This window comes from Tachyglossus aculeatus, chromosome 22, assembly GCF_015852505.1.
Source record: "Tachyglossus aculeatus isolate mTacAcu1 chromosome 22, mTacAcu1.pri, whole genome shotgun sequence".
Lineage (NCBI taxonomy): Eukaryota > Metazoa > Chordata > Mammalia > Monotremata > Tachyglossidae > Tachyglossus > Tachyglossus aculeatus.
Window position 1 is genome coordinate 35,182,272 of NC_052087.1, and position 27,143 is coordinate 35,209,414.

The following is a 27,143-nucleotide window of genomic DNA, read 5'->3' on the forward strand; positions in this document are numbered from 1 at the left end:
GCAGACTCTCGTCTCCTCCCGCTTCCTTTTCAATCGATGGCATTTATCGAGTGTCTCCTGTCCCCCCGTCCGTCCCTGACCCCGTAGGAGGCCGTCCTCTCCATCTGGCTGGCCTTCTCAGATCACACCCTGGCCCCAGCAGAGCTGTACGAGGGGCGGGTCCTGACTCTCTCCGTCGCTTCAGAGGAGCCCGGCACAGTCTCCGCGTCCCCCGGTGAGGAGCCGGGGGCCCCGCTCCGGTTGCTGCTGTCCGGGGAGGACGGCCGGGGGTTCCCCATTCAGGTGGGCCTCTACCCTCCCGAGTCCTGCCGCCGGGGAAAGCACCGCACCCCGTTGGCGTCGGGCACGGCCTGGGCTGGGGATCCCCCGACGCCCTCGCGGCCGCCAGAGCTGGAGGAGGCACCCCCGGAGGACCGGGGGGCCTGGGGGGGCCCGGCCACAGAGAGCGGCCGCCCGGAGGAGAGGCGGCCGCCCCGGCCAGCCGGGGGTGGGGAGGACAGGGGCAAGTTTGGGCAGCCGGAGGAGGACTGGGAGGAAGAGGGAGCCGGAGGGGAGGATGACGACGACGAAGAGGAGGAGGAGGAGGAAGAGGAGATCGTCAGAGCCCCCAAGCGCATGACGGACATAGAGATGGTCCTGTACGCCCTGCTGGGCATCTTCTGCCTCGCCATCTTCGTCTTCCTCATCAACGGCGTCATCTTCATGCTCCGCTACCGACGCAAGGAGCCCCCCGACGCGCCCGGGCCCGGGGGCCTCGCCGCCCCGCAGCCCCACAACTGGGTCTGGCTGGGGACGGACCAGGAGGAGCTGAGCAGGCAGCTGGATCGGTGGATCCCCCGGGAAGAGCAGCCCCCCAGCCCGGCTCCCCCGACCCCCGCGGCCCCCGCTCCGGGGGCGGGCGGCTGCCACTGTGAGAGCGGAGACGGCTCCGACCCGCCCCCGGACCCCGCCGCCCCCTCCCCGCCGCCCCCCGCCTCCACCCTGTCCCGCAAGGAGCCGGGCGGGCGGCGGAAGCGAGTGGAGTTTGTGACGTTCACGGCCGGGCCGGCGGTCAGGCCCCTCGAGGAGCCCCCGCCCCCGGCCGTCCAGTCCATCCTGGTGGCCGGCGAGGAGGACATCCGCTGGGTGTGTGAGGACATGGGGCTGAGGGACCCGGACGAGCTTCGGAGCTACATGGAGAGGATCCGGGGCAGCTCCTGACCTCTCCGCCACGTACCAGGCCCCTGTCGCCCTTTGCCCGCCGGTGCCCGGCTCCCAGGTGGACCGCGTGGAGGGAGGGGTGGGTGGGTAGGCATCGGGCCCCCGTACCCCGTTCCCTCGGGGCCGCTCGTGTTGTAGCCGTCCAACGGGGTCCCCCGCTCCCCCCCACCCCACCCCATTCCGGGCGTCGCGAGAGTAAGGCCCCAGCCCTGTTATTTATGGCAAACGTTTCGCTCTTCAGTTGTTGGGTACGGAATAAACCGGAAAGGAAACCAGAGCGGCCTCGCGGGTCTGTGTCTCGGGGCCGGGGGGGTGGCCGGGGGAGATTGAATGGCAGGATCCCGCCCGCGGCCCTTGAGGGGGCTCAGCCTCCCTCCCGGCTGGCGCAGCGATGGCACGTTGGGGCGGGCGCCGGCTTCTCGTAGCGATGGGCGATCCAGAGGAAGAGGAAGCCGGCGGCAGCCTGGATCCCGGCCAGCAGGAAGAAGTATAGGTCCAGCCGGCAATTGTTAATGTTTCCTGAGGGAGAGAGGGAGAGGCCCACGCCCCGCTTAGCGAGCAGTGGCCTTTCCCGCCCGCTCAGCTAACACGTTCCCTGCCGCTGATCCCGGCCCCCGTGGGTAGCTAGCCCCTCCGTCGGCCCACGGACACCGGGTGCTCACCGTGGTTCGGCACCCGCGCACACGTACACGGGCGGACCCGGGTGCTCACCGTGGTCTTCGGGGCAGTGCAGCCAGCCCAGCGCTGGGAGGGACAGCAACGCCACCAGGCTGGAGCCCAGCAGAGAGCCCACCCCCGACAGGCAGAAGAAGATGCCCAGGATGGCTCCCTGCATGGAGCGGGGCGATTCCGAGTAGGCGAACTCCAACCCTGGTGCAGAAGGAAGGAAAGGCAGAGCGTGACGCAGTTGCCTTAATAATAATAATGGTATTTGTTAAGCGCTTACAATGTGCAAAGCACTGTTCTAACCGCTGGGGAGGTACATGGTGATCAGGTTGTCCCATGGGGGGCTCACAGTTTTAATCCCCATTTTACAGATGAGGTCACTGAGGCCCAGAGAAGTTAAGTGACTTGCCCAAAGTCACACAGCTGACAGTGGGCGGAGCTGGGATTTGAACCCATGACCTCTGACCCCAAAGCCCGTGCTCTTTGCACTGAGCCACGCTGCTTCTCTTGCCCCCAAACAGGTTTGGACCCGAACTTTGACCTCCTCACTCGCCCAAGTGCCTCAGTTCCACATTGGGCGTCCAACCCCTGGAGGGGATGTGGGAAGCAAAGGGCGCCCAAGTCTCCCCTGAGCTTTAGACTAACCACTGCTCAGAGGTGGTTGGTGTTTTCATTCATTCAATTGTATTTATTGAGCGCTTACTGTGTGCAGAGCACTGTACTAAGCGCTTGGGAAGCCCCTTCACCCATGTTGGCCCTGCCCCTTCCCTTCCCCGCCTCCTCCCTCTCTGGGCCGTCTCCCTTCCTGCATCCCTCCCAAAGTAACGAAACAAACCACCCCACTCTTCATTCATTCAATCGTATTTATTGAGCGCTTACTCTGTTCAGAGCACTGTACTAAGCGCTTGGGAAGTCCAATTTGGCAACATATAGAGACAGTCCCTACCCAACAGTGGGCTGATTGAGCGCTTACCGTGTGCAGAGCACTGTACTAAGCGCTTGGGAAGTCCAAGTTGGCAACTTATAGAGACAGTCCCTACCCAACAGCAGGCTCACAGTCTAGAAGGGGGAGACAGACAACAAAACAATACATATACACAAAATAAAATAAATAGAATAAATATGTACAAGTAAAATAGAGTAATAAATACGTACAAACATGTACATATATACAGGTGCTGTGATGAGGGGCAGGAGGTAAGGAGGGGGAGAGGCAGTGGGCCACCATTCATTCATTCAATCATATTTATTGAGCACTTACTGTGTGCAGAGCACTGTACTAAGCACTTGGGAAGTCCAAGTTGACAACATATAGAGTCGGTCCCTACCCAACACTGGGCTTATTGAGCGCTTACTGTGGGCAGAGCACTGTACTAAGCCCTTGCTCCTCCCATCAACCCTGAGGGTTCAGCACAGCCACTCAGGCTGCTCTCTCCAACTCAGAGGGCAAAGAAACCGAGGCACGTCCCCGCTCAACGGTGCCCAGAGTCAGGGGAAGGGCACAAAGGCTGGGCCCAGAGGCAGTGGTCAATCAATCAATCAATCAATTGTATTTATTGAGCGCTTACTGTGTGCAGAGCACTGTACTAAGCGCTTGGGAAGTCCAAGTTGGCGACATATAGAGACAGTCCCTACCCAACAGTGGGCTCACAGTCTAAAAGGGGGAAACAGAGAACAAAAGCAAACATACTAACAAAATAAAATCAATAGAATAGATATGTACAAGTAATATAAATAGAGTAATATGTACAAACATATATACATATATACAGGTGCTGTGGGGAAGGGAAGGAGGTAACTTCTCTTTCGCTGCAGCCCCTGAGAGAGGGGGCTGGGCTTCCCTTTCGCACTAGGGTGTGAGACTCCATTTCCCCATCAATCCCCATCAAGGGATTGATGAGGTGGCAGCATGGTCTAGCGGATAGATCCAGGGCCCGGGAATCAGAAGGACCTGGATTCTAATCCCTGCTCTGCCACATAACTGCTGGGTGACCTTGGACAAGTCATTTCTCCTCTTTGTCTCAATTACCTCACCTAGAAAACAAGGATTAAGATCGTGAGCCCCGTGTGGGACAGGGACTGTATCCAACCTGATTGGCTTGTATCCACTCCAGCGCTTAGTACAGTGCCTGGCACATAGAGAAGCAGCGTGGCTCAAGGGAACGAGCACGGGCTTTGGAGTCAGAGGTCACGGGTTCAAATTTCGACTCCGCCAACTGCCAGCTGTGTGACTTTGGGCAAGTCACTTCTCTGTGCCTTGGTTACCTCATCTGTAAAATGGGGATGGCGACTGTGAGCCCCCCAGGGGACAACCTGATCAGCTTGTAACCTCCCCAGCACTTCATTCATTCATTCATTCAATCATATTTATTGAGCTCTTACTGTGTGCAGAGCACTGTACTAAGCGCTTGGGAGGTACACTTAGAACAGTGCTTTGCACATAGTAAGTGCTTAATAAATGCTATCAATATTATTTTTATTATTATTATAGTAGGCGCTTAACAAATACAATTATTATTATTATTGTTATTATTGTCACTTCTCTGTGCCTCGGTTCCCTCATCTGTAAAATGGGGGTGAAGACTGTGAGCCCCCCAGGGGACAACTTGATCACTCTGTAACCTCCCCAGTGCTTCATTCCTTCCTTCATTCATTCATTCAATCGTATTTATTGAGAGCTTACTGTGTGCAGAGCACTGTACTAAGCGCTTGGGAAGTACACTTAGAACAGTGCTTTGCACATAGTAAGTGCTTAATAAATGCTATCAATATTATTATTGTTATAGTAAGCACTTAACAAATGCCACAATTATTATTATTGTTGTTATTATTGTCGCTTCTCTGTGCCTCTGTTCCCTCATCTGTACAATGAGGATTAAGACTGTGAGCCCCCATAATAATAATAATAATAGTAATTAATCAATCAATCAATCATTAATTGAGCGCTTACTGTGTGCAGAGCACTGTACTAAGCGCTTGGGAAGTTGGCAACATATAGAGACAGTCCCTACCCAACAGTGGGCTCACAGTCTAGAACGGGGAGACAGAGAACAAAACCAAACATATTAACAAAATAAAATAAATAGAATAGATATGTACAAGTAAAATAAATAGAGTAATAAATATGTACAAACATATATACATTGTGCTCATAATTAAGCACTTACTATGTGCCAAACACTGTTCTAGGCGCTGTGAGGCTATGTCCAACCTGGCAGCGTGGCTCAGTGGAAAGAGCCCAGGCTTTGGAGTCAGAGGCCGTGGGTTCAAATACCGGCTCCGCCAGTTGCCAGCTGTGTGACTTTGGGCAAGTCACTTCACTTCTCTGGGCCTCAGTTCCCTCATCTGTAAAATGGGGATGAAGACTGTGAGCCCCCTGTGGGACAACCTCATCACCTTGCAACCTCCCCAGCGCTTAGAACAGTTCTATTTATTTTATTTTGTTACTATGTTTTGTTTTGTTGTCCGTCTCCCCCTTCTAGACCGTGAACCCGCTGTTGGGTAGGGACCGTCTCTATATGTTGCCAACTTGTACTTCCCAAGTGCTTAGTCCCGTGCTCTGCACACAGTAAGCGCTCAATAAATACGATTAAATGAATGAATAAATGAATGCTTTGCACATAGTAAGCGCTTAATAAATGCTATCATTATTATTATTATTATCTTGTATCTACCCCAGCGCTTAATGCAGTTCTTGGCACATCATAATACTATGTTGCCAACTTGTACTTCCCAAGCGCTTAGTACAGCGCTCTGCACACAGCAAGCACTCAATCAATCAATAGTATTTATTGAGCGCTTACTGTGTGCAGAGCACTGTACTAAGCGCTTGGGAAGTACAAATTGGCAACATATAGAGGCAGTCACTACCCAGCAGTGGGCTCACAGTCTAAAAGGGGGAGACAGAGAACAAAACCAATCATACTAACAAAATAAAATAAATAGAATAGATATGTACAAGTAAATAAATAAATAGAGTAATAAATATGTGCAAACGTATATACATATATACAGGTGCTGGGGGGAAGGGAAGGAGGTAAGATGGGGGGATGGAGAGGGGGACAAGGGGGAGAGGAAGGAAGGGGCTCAGTCTAGGAAGGCCTCCTGGAGGAGGTGAGCTCTCAGTAGGGCCTTGAAGGGAGGAAGAGAGCTAGCTTGGCAGATGATGATGATGATGATGGCATTTATTAAGTGCTTACTATGTGCAAAGCACTGTTCTAAGCACTGGGGAGGTTACAAGGTGATCAGGTTGCCCCATGGGGGGCTCACAGTCTTAATCCCCATTTTACAGATGAGGGGATGGGCAGAGGGAGGGCATTCCAGGCCCGGGGGATGACGTGGGCCGGGGGTCGATGGCGGGAGAGGCGAGAACGAGGTACGGTGAGGAGGTTAGCGGTGGAGGAGCGAAGGGTGCGGGCTGGGCTGGAGAAGGACAGGAGGGAGGTGAGGTAGGAGGGGGCGAGGGGATGGACAGCCTGGAAGCCCAGGGTGAGGAGTTTCTGCCTGATGCGCAGATTGATTGGTAGCCACTGGAGATTTTTGAGGAGGGGAGTGACATGCCCAGAGCATTTCTGGACAAAGACAATCCAGGCAGCAGCATGAAGTATGCTGAAGAAATACGATTGAATGAATGAATGAATGAATAATAGTCATCTCTTAATGAATACTACTATTATTATCATTATTGGACCGCCCTTGCGTTTGCCCAGAGTCTCCCAGTCCAATCCCTGGGGAAGGCCCCGGGGGCTGGGGTGGGCCCTTGGAGGCCGGAGCGCGGTGGGGGGGGCGGTGTGCGGCGGCCCACCTGGGATGCTGGCGAAGATCTCGCTGATGCCGATGAGCAGGTACTGGGGTACTTGCCACCAGATGGGCAGGGGCGCCGCCACGTACTCCTCCAGCCCGATGCGCTGGACCACCGTTTCGTTGCGGTGAACCAAGGACAGGCGTTCCATCTCCAGGATCCCTGGGCAGGGCAGGAACGGGCAGAGGAGCACCATGAACTCCCCCTCTACACCGTTTCCCCCTCTAGACTGTAAGCTTGCGGTGGGCAGGGGATGTATCTGTTATACTGTTTTCCTGTACCCTCCCAAGCGCTTAGTAAAACTAATACCAATAATAATAATGGCACATATCAAGCGCTTACTATGTGCAAAGCACTGTTCTAAGCACTGGGGAGGTTACAGGAGAAGCAGCATGGCTCAGTGGAAAGAGCGTGGGCTACGGAGTCAGAGGTCATGGGTTCAAATCCCCGCTCCGCCAATTTTTTATTTTTTTATATTATTATTTTTTTTTAGGATTTATTAAGCACTTACTATGTGCAAAGCACTGTTCTAAGCGGTGGGGAGGTTAACAAGGTGATTAGGTTGTCCCATGGGGGGCTCACAGTCTTCATCCCCATTTTACAGATGAGGGAACTGAGGCCCAGAGAAGTGAAGTGACTTGCCCAAAGTCACACAGCTGACAAGTGGTGGAGCCGGGATTTGAACCCATGACCTCTGACTCCAAAGCCTGGGCTCTTTCCACTGAGCCACGCTGCTTCTCCAATTGTCAGCTGGGAGATTTTGGGCAAGTCACTTCACTTCTCTGGGCCTCAGTTGCCTCATCCGTCAAATGGGGATGAAGACTGTGAGCCCCCCGTGGGAGAACCTGATCACCTTGTAACCTCCCCAGCACTTAGAACAGTGCATTGCACATAGTAAGCGCTTAATAAATGCCATCATTATTATTATAAGGTGATCAGGTTGTCCCACAGGGGGGCTCACAGTCTTTATCCCCATTTTCCAGATGAGGTAACTGAGGCCCAGAGAAGTGAAGTGACTTGCCTAAAGTCACCCAGCTGACAATGGACGGAGCCGGGATTGAACCCGTGACCTCGGACTCCAAAGCCCGGGCTCTTTCCACTGAGCCACGCTGCTCCTAGCCCATAGTACAGCATAGTACATCGTAGCAGCATAGTATAGTGCTGTGCACATAGGAAGCACTCAAATTCATTGTCGTATTTATTGAGCGCTTACTGTGTGCAGAGCACTGTACTAAGCACTCAAATACGATCGACTGACTGACTAGGGGGACGTCACCCTCAGCTCCCCGAGGACACCTCGCCCCTAGCACCAACCACTGGGGCACCCTCGGAGGAGAGGGGACAGTCCCCATCACCTGCCCCGACCGCCCCCCCACCCCATCTTACTGACTGGAAACTCTCTGAGGGCGGGAAATGTATCTGTGTATTGTATTGGACTCTCCCAAATGCTCAGTACACAGAAAGCGCTCAATAAATACGATTGATTGAGCGCTCCCCCCGCCCCGGCCCCAGCAGCGGCTGAGTCCCCAACCCCGGGCCACCTGCCACGATGACGGAGGCGAAGCCGAAGGACATGCCCAGGGCCATCTTCTTCAGGGCCGAGGGGAGCAGCCTATGTCTCTGCAGGAAGGGGTCGACGACACGATCCTTCAGCGGCACCAGGGCGAGTAACACTACCACGTTGGTCAAGAGGAGCCAGGCGTCCGGGAACTGGGCGGAGGAAACTCGTTGTGGCCGGGGGATGCGTCCGGCATAATGGACTCGCCCAAGCGCTCAATAAATACGATTGACTGACAGCGGTCCCCAGGTGCCACAGGAGGCCCGCTCCGTGCCAATTCCGCAGGGAGGAGAGCCCCGGGGGGTGGCATCCCTGCTCCTGGGGATGGATCCCGAGTGCCCGGGGAACCGAGTCAAGCGGGCTGGCCTCTGCCAAGGCCTGGACGAGGGCAGGGGACCAAGCGGTAGGAGTAGGGCCAGAACGGTGCTCTGCACACAGTAAGCGCTCAATAAATACAATCGAATGAATGAATGAATGAACAGCCCACCCACTTGGACCAGGATGATGATGGCATTTGTTAAGCGCTTACTTTGTGCCAAGCACTGTTCTAAGCGCAGGGGACGATACAAGGTGATCAGGTTATCCCACGTGGGGCTTAATCCCCATTTGACAGATGAGGCAACTGAGGCCCAGAGAGGTGAACTGACTTGCCCAAAGCCACACAGCTGACAGTTGGCGGAGCCGGGATTTGAACCCATGACCTCTGACTCCAAAGCCCGGGCTCTTTCCATCGAGCCACGCTACTTCTGAGAATCAGGGCAGGTCTGTCTGTGCCAACCACGGGGCAAGGGAGAGCATCCTCTTCCTAGAATGACCTTGGGCAAGTCGCTTCACTTCTTCCCACCTCAGTTTCCTCATCTGCATAATGGGGATTAGATACCTCTTCTCTCTCCCCCTTAGATTGAGCCCCATGGGGGACAGGGACTGCGTCCTAGCTCCTTTTCTTGTGTCGACCCCAGAGTTTAGTACAGTGCTTGGCATATAGTAAGTGCTTAACAAATGCCAAAATAAGAAGCAGGATGTCATAGTGGATAGAGCACGGGCCCAGGAGTCAGAAGGTCATGAGTTCTACTCCCGGCTCTGTCACTTGTCTGCTGTATGACCTTGGGCAAATCACTTCACTTCTCTGGGCCTCAGTTCCCTCATCTGGAAAATGGGGATTAAGACTGTGGGTCCCGTGTGGGACAGGGACTGCATCCAATCTGATTATTTTGTATCCAACCCAACACTTAGAACGGTGCCTGGCACATAGTAAGCACTTAACAAATACCACAATTATTATTATTTTTTTGATGGCATTTATTAAGTGCTTACTATGTGCACAGCACTGTTCTAAGCACTGGGGAGGTTACAAGGTGATCAGGTTGTCCCATGAGGGGCTCACAGTCTTAATCCCCATTTTACAGATGACATAACTGAGGCCCAGAGAAGTTAAGTGACTTGCCCAAAGTCACACAGCTGACAATTGGCGGAGCCGGGAGTTGAACCCATGACCTTTGACTCCAAAGCCCATGCTCTTTCCACAGAGCCATGCTGCTTCTCTAGAATTATTATTATTCTAATAATTATCAGAATTATTAATTCTATTCTATTATTATTCTATTCTGGGGCAGCATGGCTATGAGAAGCAGTGTGGCTCAGTGGAAAGAGCCCGGGCTTTGGAGTCAGAGGTCATGGGTTCAAATCCTGGCTCCGCCAATTGTCAGCTGTGTGACTTTGGGCAAGTCACTTCACTTCTCTGGGCCTCAGTTCCCTCATCTGGAAAATGGGGATTAAGACTGTGAGCCCCCCATGGGACAACCTGATCACCTTGTAACCTCCGCAGTGCTTAAAACAGTGCTTTGCACATAGTAAGTGCTTAATAAGTACTACTGTTATTATTATTATTGTCAGGTTGGACACAGTCCCTGTCCCCTGTGGGGCTCACAATCTCAATCTCCATTTTACAGATGAGGTAACTGAGGCACAGAGAAGTGAAGTGACTTGCCCAAGGTCACACAGCAGACAAGTGGCATAGCTGGGAGTAGAACCCACAGTCTTCTGATATTATTACTAATTATGATTGTTAGGGATGGGGCTTAATGGATCTGGTCTGGGAGACTCAGAATCTTCTTCCTCCTTCCTTTTTTTTTGATGGTATTTGTTAAGCACTTACTATGTGCCAAGCACTGTTCTAAGCGCTGGGGGGGGATACAAGGTGATCAGGTTGTCCCACAAGGGGCTCACAATCTTAATCCCCATTTTCCAGATGAGGTAACTAAGGCCCAGAGAAGTTAAAGTGACTTGCCTAAAGTCACACAGCCGATAAGTGGTGGAGCCGGGATTAGAACTCATGACCTCTGACTCTCAAGCCCGTGTTCTTTCCACTGAGCCACGCTGCTTCTCTTCTTTTCTTCCGCTTCCTCCCCAGTTCCCCCCCTACAAAAGATGGGGGAAGTTTCAGTTCCTCCTCTGAGCTTTGAAGGAGAAGTGAGGGCCCGGCCCTGATTTGGGGAGACGGGGGGCCCAGGAAAAAGGCGGTGGGTGGGCGACGGGGGGGTCTCACCATGTAGCCGTCACTGCCGGTTGGACCAGAAGGGAAGAAGTTGGGGATGAGGAGGTGCAGGCCTTGCAGAAAATACGTGGACTGCATCTGGTGGGAGAAGAGTGGAAGCCCGCCGTGGGCAGAGAACGAATCTAACAGCTCTGTTATATTGTAGTCATTCATTCTGTCGTATTTATTTTCGTAATCATGAGTCATATAGGAGTCATGAGAAGCAGCATGGCCTAGTGGATAGAGCACCATCCGGGACTCAGAAGATCGTGGGTTCTACTCCCGGCTCCGCCACTTGTCTGCTGTGTGACCTTGGGCAAGTCACTTCACTTCTCTGGGCCTCAGTTCCCTCATCTGGAAAATGGGGATTGAGACTGTGAGGCCCACGGGGGACAGGGACTGTGTCCAACCTGATAATAATAATAAATAACAATAATAATGGCATTTAGTGAGCGCTTACTATGTGCAAAGCACTGTTCTAAGTGCTGGGGAGGTTACAGGGTGATCAGGTTGTCCGACGTGGGGCTCACAGTCTTAATCCCCATTTTACAGATGAGGTAACTGAGGCCCAGAGAAGTGAAGTGACTTGCCCAAAGTCACACAGCTGCCAATTGGTGGAGGTGGAATTCGAACCCATGACCTCTGACTCCAAAGCCCGTGCTTTTAATCATAATAATAGCAATGGTATTTATTAAGCGCTTACTATGTGCGAAGCACTGTTCTAAGCGCTGGGGAGGTTACAAGGTGATCAGGTTGTCCCACGTGGGGCTCGCAGTCTTAATCCTCATTTTACAGATGAAGGAACTGAGGCCCAGAGAAGTGAAGTGACTTGCCCAAAGTCACACAGCTGACAATTGGCAGAACCGGGATTTGAACCCATGACCTCTGACTACAAAGCCCGGGCTCTTTCCACTGAGCCACGCTGCTTCTCATTGCCACACTGTCCCAGCACTTAGTAGAGTGTCTGGCACACAGTAAGTGCTTAACAAAATTTAGTCTCCCAAGCACTTAATACAGTGTGCTGCACACTGTAAGCGCTCAGTAAATAATAATAAGAATTGTGGCATTTTTTAAGCACTTCCTGTGTGCCAGGCACTGTACTAAGCGCTGGAGTGGATACAAGCAAATCAGGTTGGATACAGTCCCTGTCCCACATGGGGCTCACGGTCTTAATCCTTGTTATCTAGATGAGATAATTGAGACAAAGAGGAGAAGTGACTTGTCCAAGGTCACCCAGCAGTTATGTGGCAGAGCAGGGATTATTCATTCATTCATTCATTTAATCATATTTATTGAGTGCTTACTGTGTGCAGAGCACTGTACTAAGCGCTTGGGAAGTCCAAGTTGGCAACATATAGAGATGGTCCCTACCCAACAGTGGGCTCACAGTCTAGAAGGGGGAGACAGAGAACAAAACAAAACATATTAACCAAATAAAATAAATAGAATAAATATGTACAAATAAATAGAGTAATAAATACGTACAAACCCAGGGGAGGTGACCCTAAAGCTCTACCCTCCCCTCATCATCATCAATTGTATTTATTGAGCGCTTACTATGTGCAGAGCACTGTACTAAGCGCTTGGGAAGTACAAATTGGCAACATATAGAGACAGTCCCTACCCAACAGTGGGCTCACAGTCTCTTTGGTACTCCCACCCACATTGGTTCAGCTGGGACCCTAACCCCAAACTGAATGGGGGAAGGGACGGGAGGCAAGACCGGTTGCAGTTGCAGACCGTCTACAGTTCCTCTAGACTTCATGTTCTTTCATTCAGTCGTATTTATTGAGCGCTTACTGTGTGCAGAGCACTGTACTAAGTGCTTGGGAAGTCCAAGTTGGCAACATATAGAGACGGTCCCTACCCAACAGCGGGCTCACAGTCTAGAAGACAGCGGGCTCACAGTCTAGAAGACAGCGGGCTCACCGACTTTACTGTATCGTACTGTCCCGGCATTTAGCACAGTGCTCTGCGCACAGTCAGGGCTCAAGAAACATCACTGGTTGATCACCCTGACCCCAGCAGAGGAAAGAGACCCGCAACCAAGGTAGGTCTGCCGACGCCAGCAACAATCAAAGCCTAGGCCAACTCTATTGCATTGCACTCTTCTGAGTACTCAGTACAGTGCTCTGCCCACCTAGTAGGCACTCAGTAAATACCACTGATTGATTGGCAATGATATTTGGTAATTCCCATTTTCTCCAAAGGGAGGAATATTAGGTTGTGCCACAGTTTAGCTCCACACCCTAGGGCGGCCACATAGGTCACCAATTTCCCCTCCCTTCTCCTCCCTCCCCGACTCAAGTTGGCAGTGAACCCCACCTGCTGATAAGGAGAAGCAGCGTGGCTCAGTGGAAAGAGCCCGGGCTTTGGAGTCAGAGGTCATGGGTTCAAATCCCGGCTCTGCCAATTGTCAGCTGGGTGACTTTGGGCAAGTCACTTCACTTCTCTGGGCCTCAGTTCCCTCATCTGGAAAATGGGGGTTAAGACTGTGAGCCCCACGTGGGACAACCTGATCACCTTGTAACCTCCCCAGCGCTTAGAACAGTGCTTTGCACATAGTAAGCACTAAATAAATGCCATTATTATTATTATTATAAGGGTAGTCAGCCCTGCCTGGGCGTTGCCCTTTGACGAGGTGGTGAAGGTGGTATTGGGGTTGGTATCAAAGGCGGCCAGTCAGTCATATTTATTAGAGAAGCAGCGTGGCTCAGTGGAAAGAGCCCAAGCTTGGGAGTCAGAGGTTGTGGGTTCTCGTCCCGGCTCCGTCACTTGTCAGCTGTGTGACTTCGGGCAAGTCACTTGACTTCTCTGGGCCGAGAAAGGAGAGCTGAAGGGTCCTCTTTAGAACCCCTCCTTTTCTCTCAGCCCTGCGACGGCCTTGGGGAGTGATACAGCCCAGCCCTGCCCGCAGACCCTCTCTCACCCCAAGCCCCACCCAGGCCTGGGAGCAGGGATCACCTGGAAATACACCATCCAGTAAGGCACCAACGTCAGCAACACTGGAAGAATCTTCACCAGGGCCCGGAAGTTGGCAATATCCTCCTGGCGCGAGGGACCCTGAGGGGAAGATCCCCGGGACGAAATCACCTCGGCTCCCGGAGGCTCCCGCCTATGGGAGGAATAGGCCGTGGGACCAGAGAGGTTAGTATCCCCTTGCTCTCGCTCAATCTGCTCAATCACCCCACTCTTCTTGCAATCAATCAGTCGTATTTATTGAGCGCTTACTGAGTGCAGAGCACTGTACTAAGCGCTTGGGAAGTACAAGTTGGCAACATATAGAGACAGTCCCTACCCAACAGTGGGCTCACAGTCGAAAAGACTTGCACTCTTCTCCAGTGTCTTCTCGGTTCCTTCCAATCGCCCGCCGTGTTCGGCAGTCAATCCATCAATGCAATGATTGGGCACCTACCGTGGGCAGAGCATTGGGCTGAACACTTGGGAGGCATTGGGGTTTGTCTGTCCGAGCCACAGGGATTGGTTGGCATTGGGGTTGGTACCAAAGTCAGCCAGACAATCAGATTTAATAGAGAAGCAGTGTGGCTCAGTGGAAAGATCCCTGGCTTGGGGGTCAGAAGTCGTGGCTTCTCATCCCGGCTCCATCACTTGTCAGCTGTGTGACTTCGGGCAAGTCACTGCGCCTCAGTTCCCTCATCTGGAAAATGGGGATGAAGACTGGGAGCCCCATGTAGGACAGCCTGATTACCTTGTAATAATAATAATAATAATAATGGCATTTATTAAGCGCTACTATGTGCAAAGCACTGGTCTAAGCGCTGGGGAGGTTACAAGGTGATCAGGTTGTCCCACAGGGGGCTCACAGTCTTCATCCCCATTTTCCAGATGAGGTAACTGAGGCCCAGAGAAGTGAAGTGACTTGCCCAAAGTCACACAGTTGACAAGTGGCGGAGCCGGGATTTGAACCCATGACCACTGACTCCAAAGCCCATGCTCTTTCCACCGCGCCACTCTGCTTCTTGTATCCTCCGCCAGTGCTTAGAACAGTGCTTGGCCCATAGTAAGCGCTTAACAAATGCCATCATCATCATTATTATTATTATTCTCTGGGCCTCAGTTACTTCATCTGTAAAAGGGGGCTTGAATCTGTGAGCCCCACATGGGAGGGGGATTATGACCAACCCGATCTGCTTGGATCCACACCAGGGCTTAGTACAGTGCGTGGCACATAGTTAAGCGCTTAACAAACATTAGTACTATTATTATTAAGCACTTACCATGTGCAAAGTATTGTACCAAGCACTTGGAACAGTACAATATAGCAATATAATATAGTATCTGTATAACGGATTCATTCCCTGCCCACAGTGAGCTTACAGTCTAGAGAAGCAAACAGTTTGAGGACTCACAGCTAGCAACGGGACTTGGGTCGGCCCTAAGATGAAGGGGGTGGAATCCGGGATGGGCCAGTCCATGGGATGGTAGGAAAGAGGTCAAGGGGGCTTGAGCTCCTTCCGTACAGTTGGTCGACCGCTCTCTACAAGCCTAAGGGTGGTCTGTGTTCCCTACGCCTCCCCCCACCCAACACGCATACACACAAACACACAATCCAGCTCACAGGGACAAGTGGCACCAAATCCACAAATCCCAGGGCCCTCAGAAGGGCAATGAGGGTCAGCAGCCCAAAGGACAATTGTTCACGCTGGCACTGTCACCAGGGCCACCCCCCACAACCTCCCCAGGACTGTGTCTGGGTCCATGTCTGACCTGATTGTCTTGTATCTTCCCCAGGGCTTAGAACAGTGTTTGGCACATAATAAAGGCTTAACAAATATAATAATAATAACAACAACAATGATAATGATTGATCAGCGATCCTGGACCCAACCACGCTCCAGGACTGAATCCCCAGGATTGTGTCTTTGTCCTATCTGACCTGTGAGCCCACTATTGGGTAGGGACTGTCTCTATGTGTTGCCAACTTGTAATTCCCAAGCGCTTAGTACAGTGCTCTGCACACAGTAAGTGCTCAATAAATACGATTGATGATGATGATGATGATGATTATCTTGTATCTCCCCCAGGGTTTAGAACAGTGCTTGGCACATAGTAAGGGCTTAACAAGTATAATAATAATAATCAGCAATCTTGGGCCCAACCATGCCCCAGGACTGTGTATTTGTCCATATCTGACCTGATTATCTTGTATCTCCCCCAGTGTTTAGAACAGTGCTTAGCACATAGTAAGGGCATAACAAATATAATAATAATAATAATTGATCAGCAATCCTGGACCCAACTGCTCCAGGACTGAATCCCCAGGACTGTGTCTTTGTCCATGTCTGACCTGATTATCTTGTATCTCCCCCAGTGCTTAGAACAGTGCTTGGCACATAGTAAGGGCTTAACAAATAATAATAATCGATCAGCAATCCTGGACTCAACCACGCTCCAGGACTGTGTCTTTTTCCATATCTGACCTGATTATCTTGTATCTCCCCCAGTGTTTAGAACAGTGCTTAGCACATAGTAAGGACTTAACAAATATAATAATAATAATCAGCAATCTTGGGCCCAACCACACCCCAGGACTGTATCCCCAGGACTGTGTCTTTGTCCATATCTGACCTGATTATCTTGTATCTCCCCCAGTGCTTAGAACAGTGCTTGGCACATAGTAAGGGCATAACAAATATAATAATAATAATTGATCAGCAATCCTGGACCCAACTGCTCCAGGACTGAATCCCCAGGATTGTGTCTTTGTCCATGTCTGACCTGATTATCTTGTATCTCCCCCAGTGCTTAGAACAGTGCTTGGCACATAGTAAGGGCTTAACAAATATAATAATAATCGATCAGCAATCCTGGGCCCAACCATGCTCCAGGACTGAATCCCCAGGACTGTGTCTTTGTCCATGTCTGACCTGATTATCTTGTATCTCCCCCAGTGCTTAAAACAGTGCTTGGCACATAGTAAGGGCTTCACAAATCTAATAATAATAATAACAATAACAATAATAATAATCATAATAATAATAATTGATCAGCAATCCTGGACCCAACTGCTCCAGGACTGAATCCACAGGACTGTGTCTTTGTCCATGTCTGACCTGATTATCTTGTATCTCCCCCAGTGCTTAGAACAGTGCTTGGCACATAGTAAGGGCTTAACAAATATATTATTATTATTATTATTATTGCTAATAATAATAATAATAATCGATCAGCAATCCTGGGCCCAACCATGCCCCAGAACTGTATCCCCAGGGCTGTGTCTTTGTCCATGTCTGACCTGATTATCTTGTATCTCCCCCAGTGCTTAGAACAGTGCTTGACACATAGTAAGGGCTCAACAAATATAATAATACTAATAACAATAATCAATCAGCAATCTCCGGCCCAACTGTGCCCCAGGATTGGGATCCAGTTCTGAGCCATGCCCCAGCCCCAAGCAGGAAGCCACCCACTAGGGAAAGCCGCATCCTGGGATTGTGCCAAGCCAGGCCCACTTGTCTCAGACTTGGGGAGCCGATCATATTTATTGAGAGCTTACTGTGTGTAGAGAACCGTACTGAGCGCCTGGGAGACTACAACACAGCAATAAACAGACACATTCCCTGCCCACAAGGAGTTTACGGTCTCAGGGGAGAGGCGGACATTAATTGGAGAGGGGAGTGGGCCGGGCCCATCCCTCGCATCCTACCTGGCAGAGAGACGCCACCAGGCCCGAGGACAGCAGCCCCGGAGGGCGAGGGCCAGCATGGAAGACACCTGGCTGCCCATGGGGGGCTTGGTGACGAAGGAGCGGCTGGGGAGGAGGAAGAGGAGGAGCGCCAGGCCCACGCAGACCACGGGGATGGTGTAGCCGATGAGGAAACTGATGTTCTGCTGCACGAAGGCCACCACCAGCAGCGCGAACACGGCCCCCAGGTTGATGCTCCAGTAAAACCAGTTGAAGAAGCGGCGGGTAGCTCCCTGGCCCAGATCCATCACCTGTGGGGAGGGCGCCGTGGTGAGGGGGTGGCGGGGGCGGGACAGCTGGAAGAGCCAGGTGGTCCTGAACTCCCACCTCCCGCCCCCCCCCCCGAGCCCCCATCCTTTTATAACAACAATAATAATCTTAAGTGCTTACTATGTGCAAAGCACTGTTCTAAGCACTGGGGGGGATACAAGGTGATCAGGTTGTCCCACGTGGGGCTCACAGTCTTCACCCCCATTTTACAGATGAGGTCACTGAGGCCCAGAGAAGTGAAGTGACTTGCCCAAAGTCACCCAGCTGACAATTGGCGGAGCTGGGATTAGAACCCATGACCTCTGGCTCCAAAGGCCGGGCTCTTTCCAATTGTCAGTTGTGTGACTTTGGGCAAGTCACTTAACTTCTCTGGGCCTCAGTTACCTTATCTGTAAAATGGGGATGAAGACTGTGAGCGCCCCCCCCACCCCCCCGCCCCGGTGGGAAAACCTGATCACCTTGGAACCTCCCCAGTGCTTAGAACAGTGCTTTGCACATAGTAAGCACTTAATAAATGCCATCATCATTATTATTATTTCTACTGAGCCACACTGCTTCTCTGTTGTTCTCCTCTTTCCCAAACCCTCACTCCCTGACACCTCTCTGCTCAGTCAATGGTATTTATTGAGCACTCACTATGCACAGAGCACTGTATTAAGCGCTTGGGAGAATACAATATAACGGGATAGGTAGATGCATTCCCTATCTACAACGCTCATGCGTATGTGACAGGAAAAGGTTCTCAATCAATCAATCAATCAATCGTATTTATTGAGCGCTTACTGTTTGCAGAGCACTGTACTAAGCGCTTGGGAAGTACAAGTTGGCAACATCCCTCTCCCTCTCTCTCCCTCCACCACCCCGCAACTGGTCCATATGCAACCCCTTTGTGTCAGTCAGTCAATCAATCAGTGATCTTTTTTGAGCACCATGTGCAGGCACTGTACTAAGCACTTTTCAAAGTACAGTACCATATAGTTGGTAGACACAATCTCTGCCCACAAGGAACTTACATTGTAAGGTGGCAACACTCCTTTTCCTGTGCTCCTGTTCCTCCCCCAAACCCCATCTTTGCCACCCAACTTCCCCAGGTCCCACTAATAATAAGAATAACAATGATAATAAATAAATAATGATGGCATTTGTTAAGCGCTTACTATGTGCAAAGCACCGTTCGAAGCATTGGGGAGGATACAAGGTGATCAGATTGTCCCACCTGGGCATCACAGTCTTCATCCCCATTTTCCAGATAAGGTCACTGAGGCACAGAGAAGTGAAGCGACTTGCCCAAAGTCACACAGCTGACAATTGGCGGAGCCGGGATTTGAACCCATGACCCCTGACTCCCAAGCCCGGGCTCTTTCCATTGAGCCACGCTGCTTCTCTAATAACACTATTTGCTAAACGTTTACTGTGCGCCAAGCACTGTGATATATCCGGGATATTCAGGCAGGACCCTGTCCCTGCTCCGGCTCTAAGGACAAGGGAGGAGAGGTGTTTCATCTCCATTTTACCAGTGAGGAAACTGAGGCAAATAAAAGTCAAGTGACTCATCCAAGCTCACTTAGCAGGGAAGCGGAGGGGCCAGGATTTGACCCCAGGCTCCCCGACTCGCAGCTCTGTGGTCTTTCCACCAGAAATGGCGAGGCCAGAAGGAGATGGGCTAGTCCAGCTGTGACCGCGTTCATACTAGCTGCAGCCTTGGCACGGGCAGCGTGGCTCAGTGGAAAGAGCCCGGGCTTTGGAGTCAGAGGTCATGGGTTCAAATCCTGGCTCCGCCAATTGTCAGCTGTGTGACTTTGGGCAAGTCACTTAACTTCTCTGGGCCTCAGTTACCTCAACTGGAAAATGGGGATTAAGACTGTGAGCCCTCAGTGGGACAACCTGATCACCTTGTAACCTCTCTAGTGCTTAGAACAGTGCTTTGCACATAGTAAACGCTTAATAAATGCCATCATTATTATTATTTATTATTATCAGGTCATCCCACGGGGGGCTCAGAGTCAAACCCCATTTTACAAATGAGGTAACTGAGGCACAGAGAAGTTAAGTGACTTGCCCAAAGTCACACAGCTGACAATTGGCGGAGCCAGGATTTGAACCCATGACCTCTGACTCCAAAGCCCGGGCTCTTTCCACTGAGCCACGCTGCTTCTCTGCTGATCACCTTGTAACCTCCCCAGTGCTTAGAACAGTGCTTTGCACATAGTAAGTGCTTAATAAATGCCATTATTATTATTATTATTATTATTCTACCTAGGTTTGCTTCCTCTTCCCACCAAATATCAACTGATGATATTTATTGGGTGCAGAACACAGGGAGAGTACAAAGCCACAGTGTCAGTAGATCAGCACTTAGAACAGTGCTTTGCACATAGTATGCGCTTAATAAATGCCATTATTATTATGTTGACCCTACTCACAAGGAGCTATGTGCCAAGAACTTTACTAAGCATTAAAGAAGACATAAGAAAATCAGGTCAGACACAGTCCCCGTCCCACTTGGAGCTCACAGTCTAAGGGGTACTGAATCCCCCATTTTATAGATCAATCAATCATATTTACTGAGCACTTACTGTGCGCAGAGCACTGTACTAAGCGCTTGGGAAGCACAAGTTGGCAACATATAGAGACGGTCCCTACCCAACAGTGGGCTCACAGTCTAGAAGGGGGAGACAGAGAACAAAACAAAACATATTAACAAAACAAAATAAATAGGATAGATATGTACAAGTAAAATAAATAAATAGAGTAATAAATATGTACAAGCATATATACATATATATATAGATGGGGAAACTGAGGCCCAGAGGACAGAGTTGTGGCCACCCCACTATAGAAAACCCTAGGCAATCAGTCCAAAGTCTGTCAATAGGTTTATCACTGCCACTTTGCTCTCTGGATCCCCATCCCCCGGTGGGATATGGGACCCAGTCCCTATTGCACTTAGGTACATATCTGTAATTTATTTATGTATATAAATGCCTTTCTCCCCCTCTAGGCTGTAAGTTCGTTGTGGGCAGGGAATGCGTTTGCTGATTGTTGTATTGTGCTCTCCCAAGGGTTTAATACAGTGCTCTGCACACAGTTAGTGCTTAATAAACATGATCGAATGAGTGACTAAGGCCCCAGAAGCCTCCCTGAACCTCCCTGAGGTCTGGGGGCAAGCAAACCATCATTCATTCATTCATTCAATAGTATTTATTGAGCGCTTACTGTGTGCAGAGCACTGTACCAAGCGCTTGGGAAGTACAAGTTGGCAACAAATAGAGACGGTCCCTACCCAACGGGCTCACAGTCTAGAAGGGGGAGACAGACAACAAAACAAAACATGTGGACAGGTGTCCAGTCATCAGAATAAATAGAAGTAAAGCTAGATGCACACCATTAACAAAATAAATAGAATAGTAAATGCGTACAAGTAAAATAGAGTAATAAATCTGTACAAACATATATACAGGTGCTGTGGGGAGGGGAATCAATCAATCAATCAATCAATCGTATTTATTGAGCGCTTACTGTGTGCAGAGCACTTTACTAAGCGCTTGGGAAGTACACGTTGGCGACATATAGAGACAGTCCCTACCTAACAGTGGGCTCACAGTCTAAAAGGGGGAGACAGAGAACAAAACCAAACATACTAACAAAATAAAATAAATAGAATAGATATGTACAAGTAAAATAAATAAATAGACTAATAAATATGTACAAACATATAAACATATATGCAGGTGCTGTGGGGAAGGGAAGGAGGTAAGATGGGGGGATGGAGAGGGGGACGAGGGGGAGAGGAAGGAAGGGGCTCAGTCTGGGAAGGCCTCCTGGAGGAGGTGAGCTCTCAGTAGGGCCTTGAAGGGGAAGGAGGTAGGGCGGGGGGGATGGGGAGAGGGAGAGACTGTGTGACTCTGCACACAGTCAGTGCTTAATAAATGAGATTGAATTTATGAATTTTTGAGACTATAGCCCCAGAATCCTCCCTGAACACTCCAAGAGGGGCTGCTGGTGGGGAGGGGAGGCCTGGGGGCAAGCAAACCATCCTTTATCAGACACGACTACAGCAGTGCTAGGGATCGCTTTCACTCTGGAACTCATTCCCATATTGTCTATCTCCCCCTTCTAGACAGGTGAGCCCGCTGTTGGGTAGGGACCGTCTCTATATGTTGCCAACTTGTACTTCCCAAGCGCGTAGTATAGTGCTCTGCACACAGTAGGCGCTCAATAAATATGATTGAATGAATGAATGAATGTCCACAGACACCCCGGCCCTACCTAAAAGATAATCAATCAATCGTATTTATTGAGCGCTTACTGTGTGCAGAGCACTGTACTAAGTGCTTAAGATAAGCCAAACTCAGAGAGCCCCAGCGGGGGGGAGAAGGGTGTGTTTCAGGGAGAGGACTGTGCCCGGTTCCCTGAAGGATTGCCATCATTACGAACAAATATTCCCTTCTCCGGCCAAGTCCTCCGAGACGGTAGGATAAACTGCCGCAATATCTTGCCGCCTTATCCATTGACTACGTGTCTTAAACTGTGTTTATCACCAGTCCCACACCTCCCACGGCAGATTCTCTGTCCCCCTCCACTGACACAAGCCCTGCCACCTCCCCTCTGTTCTCTGGAGGGAACCCACTGTTGGGTAGGGACCGTCTCTATATGTTGCCAACTTGTACTTCCCAAGCGCTTAGTACAGTGCTCTGCACACAGTAAAGCGCTCAATAAATGCGATTGAATGAATGAAACGACAGAAGCACACTGACCCCACTCCCGACCCAACCTCTACCTCCTCTTTGTCCCCTCCCCTAGATGAGGTCCCTGCCAGGCTGGGAGAGCAATCTATCAAATAACACCCACCCTCTGACAAACAGCTCCTGGAGGGCAACAGACAAAAGGCTCAACTTAGAGAAGCAGGGTGGTTTAGTGGAAAGAGCCCGGGCTTGGGGGTCAGAGGGCGTGGGTTCTAAATCCTTGCTCTGTTCCTTGTCTGCTGTGTGTCCTTGGGCAAGCCACTTCACTTCTGTGTGCCTCAGTTCCCTCTTCTGTAAAATGGGGATTAAGACTGTGAGCCCCACATGGGACAACCTGATTACCTTAGATCTACCCCAGTGCTTAGAACGGTGTTCGGCGCATAGTAAGCGCTTAACAAATACCGTCATCATTATTATTATCAACTTCCTCTCCAGTACTTTCCATCTCAGCCACTGCTCTCTGTGCTTCACTCTCCCTCTCCTCTTCCTCTTCCTCCTCCTCCTCCTCCACCTTCTCTTCTTCTTCCTCCACTTACTACTCTCCCTCCTCCTCCTCCTTCCTCTCCTCCTCCTCTTCTCTATCCTTCCCAACTCCCATTATCCTCTCTCCTTCCAATCCTCTGAGCAAGTCATCCCCAGAGGGACTTTCCATGGGCCACCCTTGCCGCCACTGAGAGGTTCTCTCCTTTTGGGTTATAGTTCTGGTCCTGGAAAAGGCTGCCTCACTTCGATTCATTCATTCAATCATTTTTTTGAGCACTTACTGTATGTAGAGCACTGTACTAAGCACTTAAGAGAGTACAATATAACAATAAACAGACACATTCCCCGCCCACAAACAGCTTACAGTCTAGAGGGGGAGACAGACATTAATATAAATAAATAAATGACAGATATGTACATATGTGCTGTGGGGCTGGGAGGGGGGATGAATAAAGGGAGCAAGTCAGGGTGACGCAGAGGGAGTGGAGAAGAGAAAAGGAGGGCTTAGTCAGGGAAGGCTTCTTGGAGGAGATGGGCCTTCAATAAGGTTTTGAATGTCGGGAGAGTGATTATCTGTGCGATTTGAGAAGGGAGGGCATTCCAAGCCAGAGGTAGGACGTGGGCGAGGAGTCGGCGGGGAGACAGACGAGATCGAGGTACAGTGAGAAGGTTGGCATCGGAGGAGTACTTCCAATGCCCAAGCGGATTTACCAGGGTTTGGCCATGCTATAACCAGTGCTACTCAACATAATCACTGAGGACAGGACAGAGGAGGCCGATGACATATATCACCTCTCCAATGCTACAACTGGGTAGCATTACTAACCCTCCGGTAGAGACAGATAGACTCCAGAGGGATTTGGATAGCTCGGAGGTCACGTCCTGGCAGACCAGGATGAAATTACAAAGGGATCAGTGCAGGGTAGTGAAATTTGGGATAGAAAACAAACACAGATTCAGCAGGGGAATGCTGGGGGAAGACTGGGGCTGAGAAGGAGCAGCGTGGCCTAGTGGAAAGAGCATAAGTTTGGAAGTCAGGAGGCATCGGCTCTAATCACAGCTCTGCCTCTTGCCTGATGTGTGATCTTTGACAAATCACTTAAGTTCTCTGTGCCTCAGTTTCCTCGTTGGTAAAATGGGGATTCAATATTTGTTTTCCCTCATTCTAAGACTGTGAGCCCCATAAGAGACAGGGGACTGACTGATTGTATCTACCCCAGTGCTTAGCTTAGTGCTTGGAACTTAGGGAATGCTTAACAAATACTACAAATATTATTATTATTCCAGTGCCATGTAGTATTGCCATTAGGTTCAACATATCTTTGGTTCTAACAACATTTTCACCAGCCCACAAATATTCCTCAAACCTACCTCTTTCTCTCTCTCTCTCTCTCTCTGCCTCTGTCTCTCTCTCTGTCTCTCTCCCTCCCTCACGTTGATGCAGGCTGAAAACCAAGAGAATTCTGATATTCAGGCAGCTGAAGCCAATGCATTCAAAGGCCCTTTCCCAAACACAGACCCCACCCCCATAATACTACTACTAATAACAATTATTATTATTATGGTCTTTGTTAGGCACTTACTATGTACCAAGCACTGCTCTAAGCATTGGAAGGTAGTCAGGTTGTCCCACGTGGGGCTCACAGTCTTCATCCCCATTTTCCAGATGAGGTAACTGAGGCCCAGAGAAGTGAAGTGACTTACCCAAGGTCACACAGCAGACAAGTGGCGGATCTCTCCTCACTCTATATTCTGGTCTCCTTCTGGCCCCCAAGCTCTCCCTCCCCACTTACCTGCCTCCTGACCCATCTGCTAGGTCTCCTCACCCCCTTAACTGTCTCCCCTACCCTCCAACCTCCACCCCTCCCGCCCTCGCCCCTGTCCCCTGGTCTCCCTGCAGTGTGGCTCAGTGGAAAGAGCACGAGCTTTGGAATCAGAGGTCATGGGTTCAAACCCCGTCTCCGTCAGTTGTCAGCTGTGTGACTTTGGGCAAGTCACTTCACTTCTCTGTGCCTCAGTTACCTCATCTGTAAAATGGAGATTAAGACTGTGAGCCCCCCGTGGGACAACCTGATCACCTTGTAACCTCCCCAGTGCTTAGAACAGTGCTTTGCACATAGTAAGCGCTTAATAAATGCCATTATTATTATTATTATTATTATTACCCTCCGATGTCCCTGCCCCCTTACCTGGTCGGCACCAAACGAGGTGAGGTTGGTCCTGACGGAGCTGACGGCCAGCCCCAGCAGCAGCAGCCCAGTGTACATGGTGGGGGCGCAGTAAGGGCTGGGGGACTCGAGCTGGCAGCCCGAGGAGGGGCAGGGGGGCTGGACCTCAGGGGCGGGCATCTTCCCACAGAAGGAGACCCGCCCGTCGGCGAAGGAGGTGAAGGGCAGCAGGCAGGAGGCGACCAGGTAGAGCAGCAGGCTGAGGACAATGGTGCAGTAGCGGCCCAGGTAGACGTCAGCCAGCCACCCCCCGACGGGAGACAGTAGGTACGAGGCCCCCAAGAACACCAGGGCCGCCCCGCTGGCCTGGCCCCCCTCCCAGTTGAAGTTGACGCTGTTGAGGTACAGCACCAGGTTCGCAGAGATGCCAAAGAAGGCGGCCCGCTCAAGCATCTCGGCCAGCAGTATGGCGGCAAGGGCCGCCTTGCGGCCCCTCGGGACCAAGCCCCCGATGCTCTGGACCCGGCCCAGCAGGGGCCTCCGCTCTCCTGGGGTCCCAGCCATGCTCCCCTCCCTCCCTCCCTTCGTCCTTCCTTAGCGCTTCATCCCTCAGTTGCTCTGGCTCTTCTCTGCGTTGCTTCCCCTCTCCGACAGGATGCCGGGCGGCCTTTCCAACCCTGCCTTCCTCCCTCTCCGGCTCTCCCACTTCCTTTTTCCCTCCCTGGCCGATCTTTTCACTCGCTCCCCTCTGGTTGTCTCTTTCCCCTTCTAGTTTTCCCTCTCGTTCACCTTCCTGCCTCGTCACCTCTCCCTTGCCCCCGGCCAGGCCCCGTCTCCCTCCGGATCCCTTCTCCGGCCTCCGTTCCTCCCTCCGGGCTCCACCAGGCAGGCTCTTTCTGTGTGTCGAGACCCCAGGGCCTCCTTCACTTCTCCTTTTCACACCAACTGGCGTCATCACATGACATTTCCCTTACGAGAAATGAAAGTCTCTGCTGACCAGTCCAGAGGGCAGCTTTCCCCTTCCTCCCTCTGCTTTCCCCTTCCCCCGTCTCGCCTCCCTCCACCTCCCAGATTCTGACGGGATCCATCACGGGGATTGTCCTTTCACTTTCATATTTGGGCATCTTCCCTCCGTCCTTCCCTCCCTTCCTCCCACCGCCCTTCCCTAGAAGCAGGGCAAGCTCTAGCTCTCTAAAAGGGGAAAGTAGTGCAGGAGGCCTAATTTTCAAAGGGCCCAAATGAGGATGTGCTCTTTCGCATGCCAGTTGCACGCAGTTCCTCTATCTTTCCTTGCCACCCCCAGGGCATCTTAATTGGGAACTAGAGAGCAGAAATGGATCGAATCAGATGCGGCACTGACCTAGTGGAAAGAGCTCGAGGATCTGGGTTCTAATCCCAACGCTGCCAATCGCTTGCCCGTGTGACCTTGGAGAAGTCACTTAACCTCTCTGTGACTCAGTTCTCCTGTTCTCCCTCCTACTTGAGAAGCAGCGTGGCTCAGTGGAAAGAGCCCGGGCTTTGGAGTCAGAGGTCGTGGGTTCAAATCCCGGCTCCGCCAATTGTCAGCTGGGTGACTTTGGGCAAGTCACTTAACTTCTCTGTAAATCAGCTACCTCATCTGTAAAATGGGGATGAAGACTGTGAAACCTCTGTGAGACAACCTGATCACCTTGTAACCTCCCCAACACTTAGAACAGTGCTTTGCACAAAGTAAGCACTTAATAAATGCCATTATTATTATTATTACTTAGACTGTGAGTCCTGGGACTGTGTCCAGCCTAATTAACTCATATCTACCCCAACACATAGAACAGCACTTGACTAATAATAATAATAATAATAATGATACATAGCAAGCACTTAACAAATACCTCCCCACCCTTGAAAAGAATTGTTAAAAAATGGCTTCTGTTCTCAAACCAGGAAAGGAGGAGGCCACAGAAGGCGGAGGGGCATCCGAGGGTGGTGGGAGGCAGGGGGAATGGGGGACATACTTATTGATATTTATCGATT

The 27,143-nt window shown here is 51.0% G+C and overlaps 2 protein-coding genes across 2 annotated transcripts in view; one reads left to right on the top strand and one right to left on the bottom strand.

The window, feature by feature from the left end:
- The window catches only part of TMEM132A (transmembrane protein 132A), a 20,972-nt gene extending 19,505 nt beyond the window's left edge, over positions 1-1,467 (top strand). Inside the window, exon 11 of the mRNA XM_038764750.1 lies at positions 88-1,467. Coding sequence (XP_038620678.1) covers positions 88-1,200 — 1,113 coding nt within the window. The 3' untranslated portion in view covers positions 1,201-1,467. The remainder of the gene's footprint in view (positions 1-87) is intronic.
- On the bottom strand, positions 1,409-25,694 carry SLC15A3 (solute carrier family 15 member 3). Its single transcript, XM_038764751.1, has 8 exons — positions 25,152-25,694; positions 17,426-17,715; positions 13,723-13,873; positions 10,771-10,857; positions 8,209-8,377; positions 6,671-6,829; positions 1,912-2,070; positions 1,409-1,719 (listed from the first exon to the last, which is right to left on the bottom strand). The coding sequence occupies exons 1-8, from the start codon at positions 25,692-25,694 to the stop codon at positions 1,565-1,567; spliced, it is 1,713 nt and encodes a 570-aa protein (XP_038620679.1). The 3' UTR covers positions 1,409-1,564.
- Positions 25,695-27,143: the final 1,449 nt, after the last annotated feature.

Excerpts from the sequence above, each read along its gene's own strand:
- SLC15A3 (XM_038764751.1), bottom strand. The coding sequence starts at position 25,694 with ATGGCTGGGACCCCAGGAGAGCGGAGGCCCCTGCTGGGCCGGGTCCAG. Across the intron at positions 8,378-10,770 it reads CCGGCAGTGACGGCTACATG|TTCCCGGACGCCTGGCTCCT; the intron begins GTGAGACCCCCC and ends TCCTCCGCCCAG. Across the intron at positions 1,720-1,911 it reads GCACTGCCCCGAAGACCACG|GAAACATTAACAATTGCCGG; the intron begins GTGAGCACCCGG and ends TCTCTCCCTCAG.